Source organism: Loxodonta africana, chromosome 2 (assembly GCF_030014295.1).
Source record: "Loxodonta africana isolate mLoxAfr1 chromosome 2, mLoxAfr1.hap2, whole genome shotgun sequence".
NCBI lineage: Eukaryota > Metazoa > Chordata > Mammalia > Proboscidea > Elephantidae > Loxodonta > Loxodonta africana.
The window spans coordinates 20,496,892-20,512,727 of record NC_087343.1 but is presented as its reverse complement, the minus strand read 5'-3'; the positions used below and the strand labels follow the sequence as shown (position 1 = coordinate 20,512,727).

At 44.4% G+C, this 15,836-nt stretch overlaps 1 protein-coding gene across 1 annotated transcript in view; it reads left to right on the top strand.

Moving 5' to 3' along the window:
• The first annotated feature begins 216 nt into the window (after positions 1-216).
• MYO10 (myosin X) overlaps positions 217-15,836 on the top strand; it is a 282,989-nt gene continuing 267,369 nt past the window's right edge. The window contains exon 1 of the mRNA XM_003407874.3: positions 217-629. Within this exon, the coding sequence (XP_003407922.3) occupies positions 531-629 (99 nt within the window). The 5' untranslated portion in view covers positions 217-530. The remainder of the gene's footprint in view (positions 630-15,836) is intronic.

The following is a 15,836-nucleotide window of genomic DNA, read 5'->3' as shown; positions in this document are numbered from 1 at the left end:
GAGCTCGGCTCCTGGCTTGGAGAGGCGTGACTGGATTCAAAGGGCCGGGCCAGGACCGTGGGGCGGGGCTCCTAGGGGGCGGGGCCGGCACGCGGGGCGGGGCGTGCTTGCGGGGCGGGGTGTGCGCGCGGGTCTGCGAGTCGCGGTGCTGGCGTGAGCCGGGAGCCCGGCGCTGGAGTACTCTCCGTGACCGCGCTCGCGCCGGAGCGCCACTCGGGGCTCACTTTGTGGCCGGCTGTCTCTGGCCGCCCGGAGCGCCCCGGCCGGAGCGCAGAGGGCGGGGGCGCGCTGCTCAGTCCCCGCCGCGGTCCCCGGCCCCGGGGAGGAATGTGCCACCAGCTGTTCTCCGCTTGCGAGCGCTGCGCCCTGAAGTGAAGAAAGTGGAGGAAGACGAGACAAAGGCTGCGGTGGGACGGAGGAGTTGGGAACTTGGGTTGGGCAAACAAAAGGTGAGGAAGCCGAGAAGGACTCCAGCGATGGCAGCGAGGCAGCCTCGCGGACGCGGGTTGCTGGGCGCCGCGCCGTGACACATGGTGTCCCGGGACCTGCTGCGGGCTGACTTCCGCGGGCTGGAGCCGGACGCCGGCAAGTTGGGGACTCCTGGAACAATGGACAACTTCTTCCCCGAGGTGAGTGCGTGCGCTCTCGCGGGGGCGGCGGCGCCGTGTGCGCTCGACTGCGCGCCGAGAACCGGGGCGCGCGTCCCCCTTAGCCACCACCTGGCCCCCAGCGCCCCGGGGGAAAGGGACCTGCCCCCGACCGCGCGCACCGGGCACCTTTCCCCGAACCCGAGAGGGCGCGACTTCCTGGGAGTCTCCGGATGAGTAAGCAGCGGCAGGTTTTCTTCTGCCCTGCACTCCCCCTGGCCTGCGGGATGCCTTGAAGGTGAGTTTCCTTGGAGCGGTGGCCGGCTCACCCGGGTCCCCGCGACCCCCGCGCGGCGAGGCGATCTGCGCGACGCCGGGGTGCAGGCAGCCCAATAAAACATTCACCGGGGACGTGCCTTGCTCCAAAAAGGTCTGCTCTGGCATTTCCTTTGCAAAACGTGCGCGGGCTTCCTGTGCGCGGGGTGCAGACAGTTCCAGAGGAGAGGGTTAATGAAGTGTGAGAAGGGAGGCAGGGTTTAATCGTTCACTGCTCTCTGCCGGCCGGACCTTTGGAGTCTAGGTTTTGGCGCTCACCAAGACTGGCTCTTCGAGGGTTTGGGATTATTCTAGAAGATGGATTCAAAAGGGCATGTGTTTGTGCTGTCTGTCCTTGGCAGATTTTAAGTTCACATTTAAAGACAATTCATTAAGGCAAACAGTGGATTTTTTTTTTAACAACTTGATTGAGATATAATTCACATACCATACAAGTCACCCATTTGAAGTGTACAATTCAGTGGTTTTTAGTATATTCAAAGCTGCGCCACCATCACCACTATCAGTTTGGATATTTTTAAACATTAAACTTAATGCCTTTTTGTCACTGAGTCTTAAGACTTGAGGGCAGGACACCAGAGTTTCTTGAAACTTGACTTGAGAATCTTTTTTTTTCTCCCTGGGATTGAGAGTTACTGTGGTTTCTTGGCTCCCTTTCCTTTCTTGGTTGTGTTTATTTAATAAATTCTGTTTAAGTTTGGGGTTTGAAGTGGCTCAGAGTAAACTTAGTTGACTTGAAGGGAGTCTGATGTGATCTTCAGTGAAAGCCAAAGGGTGTTGTGTGAATCCGGGACGATCTTGGAATTGCCAAGCACATAGAGTGGTGAGGGCTTGCCTCCGTGTTAGCTGGCTAACTTAGCTTATCTGACTTAATTGGATATAATATTTCAAGTCATTGGGCTTTCTGGATGCTCCCTTAACTGTATTCTCAGACAGCTATTTATAATGGCCAGAGTGATAAATGCATTCTTGTGCTGTATAGTAATATCTGGTTGTCTAAAGTGGGTCTCAGATGTGACACCCAGTAAGAGGTGGCCCAGAAGGGAATTAATATTCATTAGTACACGTTTGCTTTTTATAAAAAAAAGAAATAAATATAATTGTGAGATTTTACTATTTTCAAATCCATAGACCTTAGTTTTCATGCCAGTAAGAAGGCACTCGCACTTTTTGCAAGAGTTGTAGGTTGCCCAGTGATAAAGAACCAGTGGGCTACGTGTTTAATTGCTTTCATCTGTAAGAAAAGTGAGGTTCTGCCTGTAGGGCAATATTTCTTAACTTTGGATGAATGTTCTGGACCCCATAGAAAATCTGATGAAAGCGTAAAATTGGGTATTCCGTTTGTAGGAATCCCAGTCCCCATGAAGCCTGTCCTTGTATGCAGGGGGTCCCTGGCCTCCCCTTGGGAAGAACTCTGCCCCCTAGTGCAAGTGGGGGGAACTGCAGGACAACTTGCAACAGCTGGCAAGTCCTGACCTCACATACCTCCTGCTGGGGTTTGAAATACTTTTTTCTCTTACACCATACCTTGGTTCAGTGTGAAGAGGCTTGGCTGTTGGATTTTATTTCATTGATAAATAGAATATTAAGTTTGCTTTTAGAGGATCGTCGACGTCTCCTTCATTTTATAGATGAAGAACCTTAACCCAAAGGTGGGAAGTCACTTGTCCAAGGTTGATGAGCTTGTTATAGAAGCCACAGCTTTTTTTTCCCTCTGCTGCTGGTGATTTTGGTATTTCTGGGATGTTTTCATTTATTTCAAGTTAAACATTTAATCTTGTGATATATTTGTATTAACCCAACCCCCCAGTATTACAAGCTTAAATTCTAATCAGCCATCAGAGTTCCAACCTTAATGTTAACCACTTGGAATGGGAAGCCAGCAGGGCAAGTCAGAGTCTGAATATAATGCATTATATTGGAAAAACGGTCCTCACAGAGACCCTGAGTCTGTTTCTTTTTAAAATGTCTTATAATAGCGCATCTTTTGTCAAATTGTCCAGTGAAGAAAATGTAATGTTCTGTTAGAGTCGAAACAGTAAGTGTGGAAGTGATGTATTCCCAAACCAGAAAACCGGTTGCAATAGAGTTGATTCTGACTCATGGTGACCTCATGTGTGTCAGAGTGGAACTGTGCTCTGTAGATTTTCAGTGGCTGGTTTTTCAGAAGTCGATCACCAGGCCTTTCTTCCGAGGTGCCTCTGGGTAGACTCAAACCAACCTTTTGGTTAGCAGCTGCTGCTGACTGCACCACCCAGGGACTCCATCGTGTTTCTAAGGACAGCTAAATAAGGCTCCTTATCATTAAGTGGTGCCCTGCTCTTTGGTAACTTTTCCCACTGTGATCTACGGATAACGACTTGTTTCTTGTTGGACAACAATTTGAAGCTAATGATAACAATTGAAAAAATTGAATGAGATGTTGCATGTATTAATTTCATGTATGAATGGCCAGATAATAAGGAAACAGGTGTTACTTGTGACTGGCAGCTACTATGTAGAACTAGACCAAACCCAAACCAAACCTACTACCGTCGAGTCGATTCCGACTCATAGCGACCCTGTAGGACAGAGTAGAACTGGCCCATAGGGTTTCTGAGGCTGTAAATCTTTACGGGAGCAGACTGCCATATCTTTCTCTGACCTTTCAAGTAGCAGCCTTGTGCTTTAACTGCTGTGCCACCAGGGCTCCTAGAACTAGACAAGGGTTCCTCATAGTCATTTGGGATGGATGAAACTTTATTTGGGGGGGACTGTCTGGTATACTGTAGGATGTTTAGCAACATCGTTGGCTCCCATTCACTAGATGACAGTAGCACTCCCCAAGTCGGGGCAACCCAAAATGTCTGCAGACATTTCCAAATGCCCCCGGGGCGGGGGGTGGGGGCGGTGCGGCAAATCACTTTCAGTTGAGAGCTGAGCTAGACCCCTTATGCAGTTGGCTCATGGTATTAATTCCTGTGCGGGTGGCAGGCAGAGCCTTCTTGTCTGCGCTTGCTGGTTTAAGTAGGATCAGGGATCTTATCGTCAGCTGGCTCGTGCCCATCAGCTGACGGCTACTGACTTCAAAATGTACTACTCCAGAACGGGAGAAACCAAACAAACAGAACTCTCCAATCGAATTTCAGTTTCCTTCATTAGATTTTTATAGCTTCTCTAGAGTCAGTTGTGTGTGCATTCCTGGGAAGCTTGTTTTTTCTGCATTTTAGGTATGCTGTTAAACCCTTTACCTCAGGCAGAAACAAAGTTTAGGTATGTCTGTAACCAGACTCACCCACCAAACCCACTGCGCTTGAGTCGATTCAGACTCATAGTGATCCTGTAGGACAGAGTAGAACTGCCACATAGGGTTTCCAAGGCTGTAATCTTTACAGAAGCAGACTGCCACATCTTTCTATCTCAGAGTGACTGGTGAGTTGGAACCACCGTCCTTTCAGTTAGCAGGCAGCCAAGCACTTTAACCACTGTACCATCAGGGCTCCTTGCCTGTAACCAGAAGTAATTTGAAAAAAAAAACAAAACAGAAAAGGCTCAAGCAGCAACTTGTTGACGTTTTGAAGGGGACAGCTGTTTCCATGTCCCCAGGGCCAAGTGCCGTGCCTACAACACAGTAGCTGCCCAGTAAGTACCAGGTGAGCACGTAAATGGACTTGACTCTTCTTTCTTAGTTTGAAAATAGGTGTGGCATAACGGCTATTCAAGCAAAAGATTTTTTTTTTTTTTTGCAAAAGAGCTTTTGAGGATTATTATTAATAAGAGACGTACAAACATTGATTTTTCAGACTAAATATATAAAATGTACCCAGTGTGATACTCTAGTTGCCCATATACAAAGCAGGTATTGATGTTTTCAGGGATGTATTGTTAACGGAAAGTATTCCAGTTGTACCTTTCTTACAGCCGGGTTCACTCAGTTGGAACAAAGTCAACTCTAAAGATGTGAAGTGGAAACGCTCACCCGTTTTCCACTTGAGAAGGTACCTTGGTTTTTGGTTGTTAGTTCAAGTTGTTGATACTGTCTTAAGCCTGACATCTAGTCTTGGAGTCTGTTTTTCTCCCCTTTTTGTAGTATGTTGTAGTTTTCTTTTCTTGGTAAAAAATAATTTGGGACATTGTTATTTTTGACAGCACCCCCTGCCCCCAAATTATCTCCAAACATGTAAAAAGGAAGAGCCGGGGACTTCCTTGTGCCATCAAATCCTGAAGGCAGTTCCTTTTGACTAAAATCGCACCTAAACATTAGCTGATGTCCCCTTTCCGTTGGAGCGTCTTGCCTTTTCTGCAGGATCCGTGAGGATTTCTATTGTCCGAGACTGGCTTTCAGCCCTGGCCTTGATGGGGACAGCAGATCCTGGGGAACAGCTTCCAGGAGGACAGTTGTTGCTACTAGGGGGTCAGGATGTCCCCGAGCAGGGCGGGTGGGAAGGACTGCATCCCTCATAGCTCGTGGCATTTTGTTCCATCTCTCTTAACTCACTGCCATCAAGTCGATTCCGAGTCACAGTGAACCTATAGGACAGAGTAGACCTTCTCCATAGGGTTTCCAAGGCTACAAATCTTTACGGGAACAGAAAGCCCCATCTTTCTCCCGAGGAGCAGCTGGTGGGTTTGAACCACCAACCTTTAGGTTAGCAGTCAAGCTCTTAACCACTGTGCCATCAAGGCTCCTTTTCTTAAGCCCTCACAAAATCAGCCACAAACCAGTGTGGACAGGGCCTTCACTGTTTACCCAGGGTAGTGGATAAGCGTTTGCTTTCTTAGCCTTGCTTTCTTTAAGTGGGGTCACCTTCAAGGATGTGAACCTTGAACATGCCCTTCTGCTGTTGTTGTTGGTACATGGGGGGCATCTTATTTCAAATTGGATTTCAAAATTTATGCAAGGGGTATGCACTTGGTTTTAGAGTGTTGTTAGTTGTCAAGATGATTCTGACTCAGGGCGACCCTATCTGTGTCAGGGTAGAACTGTGTGGTCCATAAGGCTTTTAAGACTGTGACATTTTGGAAGCAGATCACCAAGCCTGTCTTCCAAGGTGCCTTTGAGTGGGTTTGAACCATGAGCCTTTCAGTTATTAGTCGAGCGCTTAACCGTTTGTGCCACCCAGGGACTCTTGAACTCAGAGTAACTACTGTTTAACCTTTTAATGTCATTTATTTGCAAGGAACATTCAAGAATGAGCAACCAGTGAAGTCTGTATTAAGCTTGGCAATTTTTTCCCTTTGCCTAAATGTTCATTGGAGTAGTTCAAAGTACCCCATTCTTATCTGTAGGCAAGACCTGGCCTTTTGAAGCCCAGTTCCACCCCATCTACCTGTGGGATCTCTGCCAGGTTGTCTGACTTCCCTGGGCTTTATCTTTGCTGGTCTGCAAACAGACATAATATCTACCTTGCATGATTATTAGGAGAATTAGGGATAAGATTTACAAAGCACCTGGCACGTAGGTGAGTAATAATAAAAGGTTAGTTATCCTAACTGTAGGGAACCTTGGTGGCACAGTGGTTAAGCACTCGGCTGCTAACTGAAAGGTCAGTGGTTCAAACCCACCAGCTGCTGCGCAGGAGAAAGACCTGGCAATCTGCTTCTGTACAGTTACAGCCTTGGAAACACTTTGGGGCAGTTACACTCTGTCCTGTCAGGTCACTATGAGTCAGAATCAACTGAGTGGCAGCAGGTCTATGTTTTTGTGTTTATTGTAACTGTAGTGAGAAGTTAAGTATGAATGGCCCTGGATGGTGAATGAAGTACCAGTACTCTGTGCAGGGAAACCTCAGCGATAGATCTTTCTCCCCTATCGTTTCCTGTGCTAGATTGCATTGATGAGTTTTTTCCCTTTCATTCTGTATACTTGCGGCAGATTTCGTATTTCCAAAATTCTATCAGAAGCATGCCCATGTTGCTTATAAAGACAAGCTTACATCCCTTCTTCTGCTTTTCAAGATCTGCTAATCTTATAACATTCTCCTTTTTGGTTCTTACGTCCCCACGTGAATTCTGCCCCCAAGGGTCCATTACCCAGCCCTATCCCTACGCCTTTGCCCGTGCTGGCCTCTCTGCTGCTGGGATAGCTAGTTTCTTTTTTAAGCCATCGTGATGGGTGGAGTTCACGGTGACCCTACCTCCCTTTACTCAGAACTTGCCTCTGCCTTTTCCTGTCTTGTGCCTGTTAGGAAGAATTTACCTCTGTTAGCTAGAGGCTTTACATATCTTTTTTTTTTTTTTTTTTTGTCTGTCCTCTTCTAAAATGAGTAAGTTGAGCCTCAAGAGGTTAAATTCCTCATTTATAAATAAGTTTTATGACCTTGTTTGCCCTGAAAGGTCCTCAAGGATGGGGTTCTGTGTACAACATTTATTTTTCCCGTAAGTACAGAATTTTTATGGTAGGAGGGAAGATGCTTGCAATGTTGTTCCTCGATTATAAAACATTTCACAATCCCTTGAAGACAATAATAAATATGGAGAATGGTGCAAGCTGTTAATATACCCAGCTGCTAACTAAAATCTTGGAGATTTGAGTTTATCCAGAGGCACCTTGGAAGAAAGGCCTGGTGACCTACTTCCGAAAAATCAGCCATTGAAAGCCCTGCTGAGCACAGTTCTACTCTGACACACATGGGGTTGCCATGAGTTAGAATCGACTCAACGGCTCCTGGTTGGTTAATACTGAGTGCTTACTATGTACCAAGTACACTTCAAAGCACCTTACGTTCAGTAACTCGTTGGATCCCTTTAACACTCCTAGGAACAAGGCACTATAGTTTATACCCACTATGTAGATGGAGAAGGAGAGGCACAGAGAGGTTAAGCAACTGGCCCAGCGTCACACAGCTAGAAAGTGACAGCTCTTCATTGCCATGCCTTTCTGTCCTGTTAGTGTCATTTGCCTCATACTTGTGGCGTGTTTTCTAGGCTCTTTGATGAAGTGCCATGTATATAAAAGGTGCTAAGTAAATGTTTTCCGAATCTGAAGGACAAGTGGTCCTTAACCCTAGAAACATTGGAAATCCAGCAAGAAAATGTTAATTAGCTTTTAAACATGCCGCTACTTTTTATTTGATTTGTTTTTTACTTAGGAAGCCTCTTTGTGAAATGGTGGTTTCTAAAGCTGCCAGCCTCAACCTCATGAGATAGTCAGAAGATTGGTACAATAAGGGACTTAGAAAAGTAGATTTTTGAGAAGTGCTTATTTTACTATTAGAAAGGGGTACAACTCATTCCCCCCCCCGCCCCAAATACAACCATCAATTATTGGAGTAGTCATCTTTGAGGTTTTCTGATAAAACTACTCTAGACAAAAGATTCTGTCTACTTTCTTTTATTTGGACGCTCGTGGAGTGAGCCTTGACAGCCTTTGGGAACGTTTCTCAGAGAGCATTCCTCGAATCAGACATTTTGCTCCCTTGCTAAGAACTCTTTGGAAAGGGTGTCCGCTAGGCTTAAAGTAAGAAACTGGAGTCTCCAGTTTAAACCCAGGATCTCAAGCCACACGACGTTGCATCACCTGCCTGCCAGTTACAGCGAGAGGTTCTTGCGGTAAAGACCAGGGACACCTGTCTGTTGAAATACAGCCAGAGGAAGGGAATAACGTCTGGGAGCTGTGTGTACATCTAAGAATAGCTCTGCTTCCGCCCAGGCTTCGGTATCTGCTTTTGAGGATTAACATTCCCTTTGTATGGAAGCATTTTTCATTGTGCTAGTGAAAATAAAAACAGGTTATTTATGTTCAAAAAGAAAAGTTAGCGAGGCTGAAGTTTTGCACTTTGGAGTAGGGGTGTTTATCTGTAGCTTCTGTTTGGGACTGAAGGGCCAAGATAAAACAAGATTTGGGGATGTTGGGATAAAATGTTTTTATTTTAACTCGGCCTCTTACTCATCATTAGGTTCCAATGAATTCTATAATTTTTTAAAAACATGTTTTAATCAGTCAGTGACATAGGAATAGGACCACTACTTAAATAAAGCTTTTGATAAACATAGATTTACCATATTACTTTCCCATGTCATTCTTAAATTTTTTCTTAAACTTAATCCTAAAAAGAAGCTTCCTCAATCTTAACCACCCACAGAGTACTTATAATTTTTTGTGATAAATGGGTTGAGACTTTTTTTTCCCGGTGTCTATGTATATATATATGGAGCCTGGTGGTGCAGTGGCTAAGAGCTTGACTGCCAACCAGAAGGTCAACACTTTGAATCCACCAGCTGGTCCTTGGAAACCCTGTGGGGCAGTTCTACCATGTCTTATAGGGTTACTGTGAGTCGGAATCGACCCGATGGCAACAGGTGTTTGATTTGGTTTTATGTATATGTATTTCTGCAGGAGTGTACCTGTAATGTTTTTTTACTTAATCGTTTATTGAGAAAAGCTTTAAATGTCAAGAAACGTGCATGTTTATGGGCACTGCCTATCACTTGCAGGAATAAGGGCACAAATACAAGCCTACATGCCACATAACTAAATATTTAAAGATTATAAGCCATGCTTACAAACTGGTAAAGAAATGTGTTCTATCTTCGTACCTTGACAAATATACCTTCATTAGGACACAATCATGAATATGTTTAAAGTTACAGCTTTTATTGCAGAAAGCAGAATATCAAAGATGAATGAACTTTTAAAGTTGCACCTGGCCGGGTGTTTGGTTGGTGGGCCATGGATGTCTGCCTGAGTAATAAAGGCGTGTGTGCTTTCGTGCATTTTCCATAATCTGGTTTACTTGCCCTTATTTCAGCACAATCACTAATTACATGGTTATAGTCGAGACTTTTCACAATAAATCTGGGTTTTATTGACAGTAACGCTGAAGTAGAAAACCTTTCTTGAGTCATTGTGGTTCGTAGAGTGTTTCATGTTAATTTCGATTTGGAGAGGGTCCGCTTTGCTGAGCAGGACAGTAGTTACCAGTGTTTCAACAAAAGTAATAAAGCAGTATTTAGATTAGAGAATGAATGAATGGGGTTGCGCATGGTAAATTATCAATATGACAGGAGGCTCTGCAAAATATTTTAATTTCAGTATATAAATCACTGTCGTTGCGATTTTTGTTTTCATCATGTCTTAATTAAAGCACTGTCTAGGTCCATCAAAGGCGCCATGGTGGCACAGTGGTTAGGTGCTGTGCTGCTCAGTGAAAGGTCAGCGGCTAGAGCCCACCGCTCGCTCCGAGGGAGAAAGATGTGGCAGTCTGCTTCTGTAAAGATTCCAAAACCAAACTAAACCCAGTGCCATTGAGTCGATTCCAACTCGTAGCAACCCTATAGGACAGAGTAGAACTGCCCAGTAGGGTTTCCAGGACTGTAAATCTTTATGGAAGCAGACTGCCATATCTTTCTCCCTCAGAGCAGCTGGTGGGTTTGAACTGCTGACTGTTGGGTTGGTGTCGAGTGCTTTAACCACTGCACCACAAGGGCACCCTCCATTAAGATTACAGCCTTGGAACCCTTTGGGGCAGTTCTGCTCTGTCCTACACAGTCACTATGAGTTAACATCAACTCACGGGAAGGGGGAAGGTCCATCAAATATTTTGTAAATTGTTCATCAAATTTTTTTTTTTAATTGCTGGGTATATTATAAAGAAAGCAGAAAACAGAAGCATGCTGGTTAATTACTTAGAAACCTGTTTCATGTGAGACTGTGTATGGTCAGGAAATAGTCTCTGGAACTACGTTTTGGGATTATTAGGTGTGTGAATTTTTTCCTTCCCAATGTTTTAGTTCCTTATTCTGGCTTTTAACATTCCTGAAATATCATTTTTGTTGCATGTTTCTCATGTGGTGCCATTTTGATTGAGAAAAACTATTTTTCCTAAAGTTAAAAAAAGTTGTAACGTAAAACGGTCAAATTAGCTGTGTTTGGGGTTTCTGGAGGATTTTGCTAATATTAATAGTAAGCGATAGTTTATACCAGATAACTGTAGATAGTGCCAATTCTAAATTAATAGTATCATTTTCCACTAAAGACTGTGATTTGCCCTTTATTTGAGGAACTTCTGTTTATTTACTTATTTTTTGTTTTTGTCGTATGTGGGCAGTGCAGCCCAGGGCATGGGTCCCACGTGTCCTAGTCTGGGGGGTAGGGAGAGGTCTTGCTTATATGTTTTAAGCCATTGCGTGGTATTTCTTTGTGGAGACAGATCATCATTTATAGGGCATTTTAGGTTGTTTCTAGTTGTTTGCAGCACTTACAGAAAATAGCCGTGAACATTCTTCTACCTAGATCATTGCGTGCTTGTCTGATGATTTTATAAGGAAAAAATTTTCTAGGAATGGAGATGTTTGACTTAAGAGTTTATACATTTTTATTTAGATTATTTGACAGCAAGGAGCCCTGGTGGCATACTAGTTAAAGAGCTCAGCTGCGAACCAAAAGGTCGGCAGTTCGAATCCACCCATGGGGCAGTTCAGCTCTGTCCTCTAGGGTCACTGTGAGTCGATTCTACTCCACGACAATCAGTTTGGTTTCTTGGGTTCAGCAGCACACGTTTTAGGAGAGGTATTAGTGCAGATTGCAGAAGGTAGAACTGAAACACTCTGTCATAATATATTAAGAATGGCAGGTATTTTGTAACTTTTTACGAGAATCTTAGTCCCTGGTTGGTGCACAGAGTTAACATGCTTGTCACTAACTGAAAGGTTGGTTTGACTCCACTCAAAAGAGCCTCAAAAGAAAGACCTGTTGAGCTACATCCAAAAAATCAGCCATGGAAAACCCTGTGGAACGCAGTGCTCTGACACACATGGGGTCGCCAGGAGTTGGAGCCAACTAGATGGCAGCTGGTTTATTAGACTCGTACTGAAATGCCTTGTTTCGCCTAGGAAGGTAACAAATAATACTAGATTTATGATTCCTCTGTGAGGTTCTTTGAGCCAGATCCGAGAAGGGAGGTGACCAGTTTTCTCAGTTAATTAGAAGCCGGACTGTCAGTTCACATCCAGCCCCCAGAGAATCCCAGCATGATTGCTTGTGTTCATTTAAGGCCAAAGCACGCCCAAGTGACCCCCATTTACACTGCCTGGGGAGCCACAAGGCATTCATTTTAGGAATTGTTGGTATGGATTTTTCTTTTAATTCTCATTCCTTTGCATTGTGGGTATCCTCGTGGGTTAACCCTGGGGTGAAAACAGTTCTTCTGTAGGAATTGAAGTAATAGGCAGAAGTGTTGTGTGTGGGTTTGGCTGTTGGCTCATTATTTATTATCTTAGGAAAGCTTTTTGTAGACATTGAAATAAAAGTGTTGAATGCTAGATAAAGCCACAATAGCCCTTTTACAACGTCTGCCATTGTCGGTGGATACAGGCTTGTTGCTGTTTATTTCCACCCACGCTTTGTTCTTCTATGACATGGCCCAGAGGAATGAGAAAGGTGAAGGCTGAACAAACCAGAACTCAGGTTGAGACTGGCCAGCTTATTCCTGCAGAAAACAGCACAAGTTCTCAAAACTGGCCTGCATGGATGGCTGTGCTAACCATCCTCAGAAACAAAACCAAAACCCTAGGGCAGATAAATTAATACCTTGCCTGGGTACTGGGCCTTAAAGACAATGGTGTCTTTCTGCTCTTTGGCCCTTGCTTCCTTGGTTGCCTCTCCTTAGCACTGGAGGCTGTTGGACAACTGACCGTTAGCAACAAAAAAACCCCACCAAAACAGTGACTTATGGGGACCCCCTGTGTGCGGAGTAGAACTGCTCCATTGAGTTTTCAATGGCTGTGACCTTTCAGGAGCAGATTGCCAGGTCTTTCTTCTGAGGTGCCTCTCTGGGTTAAAACCACCAACCTTTCGATTAGTAGTTGAGTGCTTACCGTATTTTTCACAAATAACACAGCAATGTCGTGTATTGTGCTTACAAAAAGTGCAGGGGGGGGCAGAGTTGAGCAGTTGGCAAAAGCCATATAATGTGCACATTATTTGCGTAAATGTACAGTAACTGTTGGTGCCACCCAGCTCCTGCGGTCTCACACGCCTGTAAGCTGCTTCTATGGCCCTTCCTGGATTCCTTTTAGATGTGCAGTGAGGTGACTGTTCAACCTTCCCTCATATTTCATTTTCTAGATTGCTTATCACGCTTGTGGATTTTGCTTGCATCTTCAAAAATGTGTGTTTTCCATTCCTTGTACCTCTGCTGCCCCAGGCTAGACTCTTTTAGCCCTCTGACTCTTTGATTTACTGTGGGAGGTCAGAGATGAGGACTAAGGTATAAAGCCCTCTGGTGGTGTTCAGATGTGGGTAGATTTGCCTTCTCTTCAGGGTTTCTCCACCCCGTGCTCTCGACATTTTGGGCAGAATCAATCTTTGTTGTGGGGGCAAGGTGTCCTGTGCATTGTAGGGTGGCCCCCACCCGTTGCATGTCGGTGGTGCCCCTGCCCGTCAAGTTGTAACAACCCAAAGTGTCTCCGAATGTTGCAAAATATTCCCTGGTGGGCAAAATTGCCCCACTGAGAACCACTGAGCTTTGTCAGTACCCTGTGGCCACGTTAAACTTGGACCACACTGGTACTTTCCTTCCCTGTCTATTATTGGAAGCCCTGGAGGTGTAGTGGTTAAACGTGATAGCTGCTAACCAAAAGGTCGGCAATTTGAATCTACCAGGCACCCTTTGGAAACTCTGTGGGGCAGTTCTGCCATGTCCTATAGAGTTGCTATGAGTCAGAATTGACTCAATGGCGATGGGTTTTTTTTTTTTTTTTTTAATCTGTTATTGTTAGTTGTCCTGAAGTAGATTCTGACTCATGGCTATCTTACGTATAACAGAATAAAATGTTGCCTGAACCTCTACCATCTTCATGATGGTTGCTCAAGTCCATTTTTGCTGCCACTGTGTGTTTGGAGTGCCTTCTAACCTAGGGGACTCGTCTTCCAGCACTCTATTGGACAATATTCTGTGGTGATCCAGAAGGCTTTCATTGGCTAATTTTCAGAAGTAGATTGCCAGGCCTTTCCTCTAAGGCTGTCTTAGTGTGAAAGCTCCGCTGAAACTTGTTCAGCATGGTGGCCGGACACAGGTCCCCACTGACGGATGGGTGGTGACTGTGCTTAAGGCATAGTGACCTGGAATTGAACCTGGGTCTCCTTTATGGAAAGTGAGAATCCTACCATTGTGAACCAGCAATCTAGACCTCACTGTTGGTACCGTTTTCCTTTGGTAATTAAAATCTTTGCTGAGAGACCATCCTGAGTCCTTGGGGAGACGCTTCACCATCTAGATTGTACGTCAGTGTTAATTCAAAGTTATTTCTCAATACATAATCATTTTCTTTCTTTGTTGTTGTTGTTAGGTTCTGTCGAGTCGATTCTGATTCATAGCTGCCCCATAGGGTTTCCTATGGGAAAATATTTGTGAAATATCCCCACTTCTTTCTCCCACGGAGTGGCGGGGTGCGTTCGAACTGCCAGTCCGGGTTTATATGAAAAATGTCCGCTTACTTTTGTGCTTTCCACCAAGTATATGTATAAAGTATGTCCAGTGTTGTAGCAACAAGTGGGGAAGCTGTTGCCTCTGAAGTATAAAAGAGGTAAGGACTTTTTGTTCACACTCGTTTAAAAAGAAATATATATATATATATATATAATGTATTTAGTTAGCATGGTTCCTGACTGAGGCAGTCCCAGCTTGTTGGTAGGGAAAGGACTTTTCTTACCAAGGCCACATTGCCTGAGGGGCTTTGCCCTCATTTAATAGATGTATTGGAGTCTTCAGTAGTAGATATAAGTAGAGTCTTCAGTATTTTTGAACTTCTTATAGTTTTCTATGAAGATCAAAGTTAGACAGCCTCCTCACTACGTCACACATGCTTGTCTTGTTAGGATGGGGTCATAGGTGTTGCATTCCCAAAAGATTTTCATTTTTAGGGATTGTCTCTTTAAACAAACAAAAAATATTGTCGAGTCTACTAAAGTAGGTACCAAATTCAATTTCGAGAATATGAAGTTCGGGGGCAGACTGTAAATGCTGACATTAATTTTTTTCAGACACTGAAAACCGCTGAAGTCTTTGGCTGTTTCCCATGGTGATGCAGCTTTTTCAGCCGTAACAATTACCTTCTTGACTTCGGACAGATCTCTGGTAGGCTGTTGCTGTTAGCTGCTGCGGAGTAGGCTCCTGCCTTGTGGCGACCCCATGGACAATAGGATGGGACCATTGGATTCGTAAGGTTTTCATTGGCAAGTTTTCAGAAGTAGGTTGCCAGGCCTTTCTTCCTAGTCTGTTTTTATCTAGACTTTCTGCCAAAACCTGCTTAACATCATAGCAACACCCAGACATCTACCAACAGATGAATGGTGACCACTCATGAGGCGTACTGGCCAGGAATCGAACCTGGGCCTTCTGCAGGAAGGGCGAGAATTCTGCTGTTGAATCACCACTGCCTCTCTATGTAAGCTCGCTTATTGTATTTTACGTTCTAAACCATATTTACTTAAGCTCCTCTTAGAAAAAAAGCCTTTGTGTCTTCTCTATAAAATATTTACCCACTCAAAAAAAAAAAAAAAACCACTGCCGTCAAGTCGATTGTGACTCATAGCGACCCTATAGGACAGCGTAGAACTGCTGCCCCATAGAGTTTCCAAGGAGCGCCTAGTGGATTTGAACTGCCAATATTTAAAAGATGGCATATCCTATAGCTTTTCAAAGTATACCCCAAAAGAAAAAACATCCATGAAATGAGTTCTTTATTGTAAAATCATGAGGACAGGGTTCGGCCATACAGTATTTGAAGTGTAACCGAGTCAGGGACTCTTTGTATATGCAGTGAAGGGTAAATTGTGCAGCTGTCTTTTCACCATTCAGTATTATTTTCTAGTATTTTACCTTGAAAAGTTAAAACATGAATTAAAAGTCCTAATGGAGAGCAAAAATAGTTCTAGCTTGGCCCCATTCGGCCTTCGTCTAGTGTGGATTGTATGCGGTATAAAGAAAATTC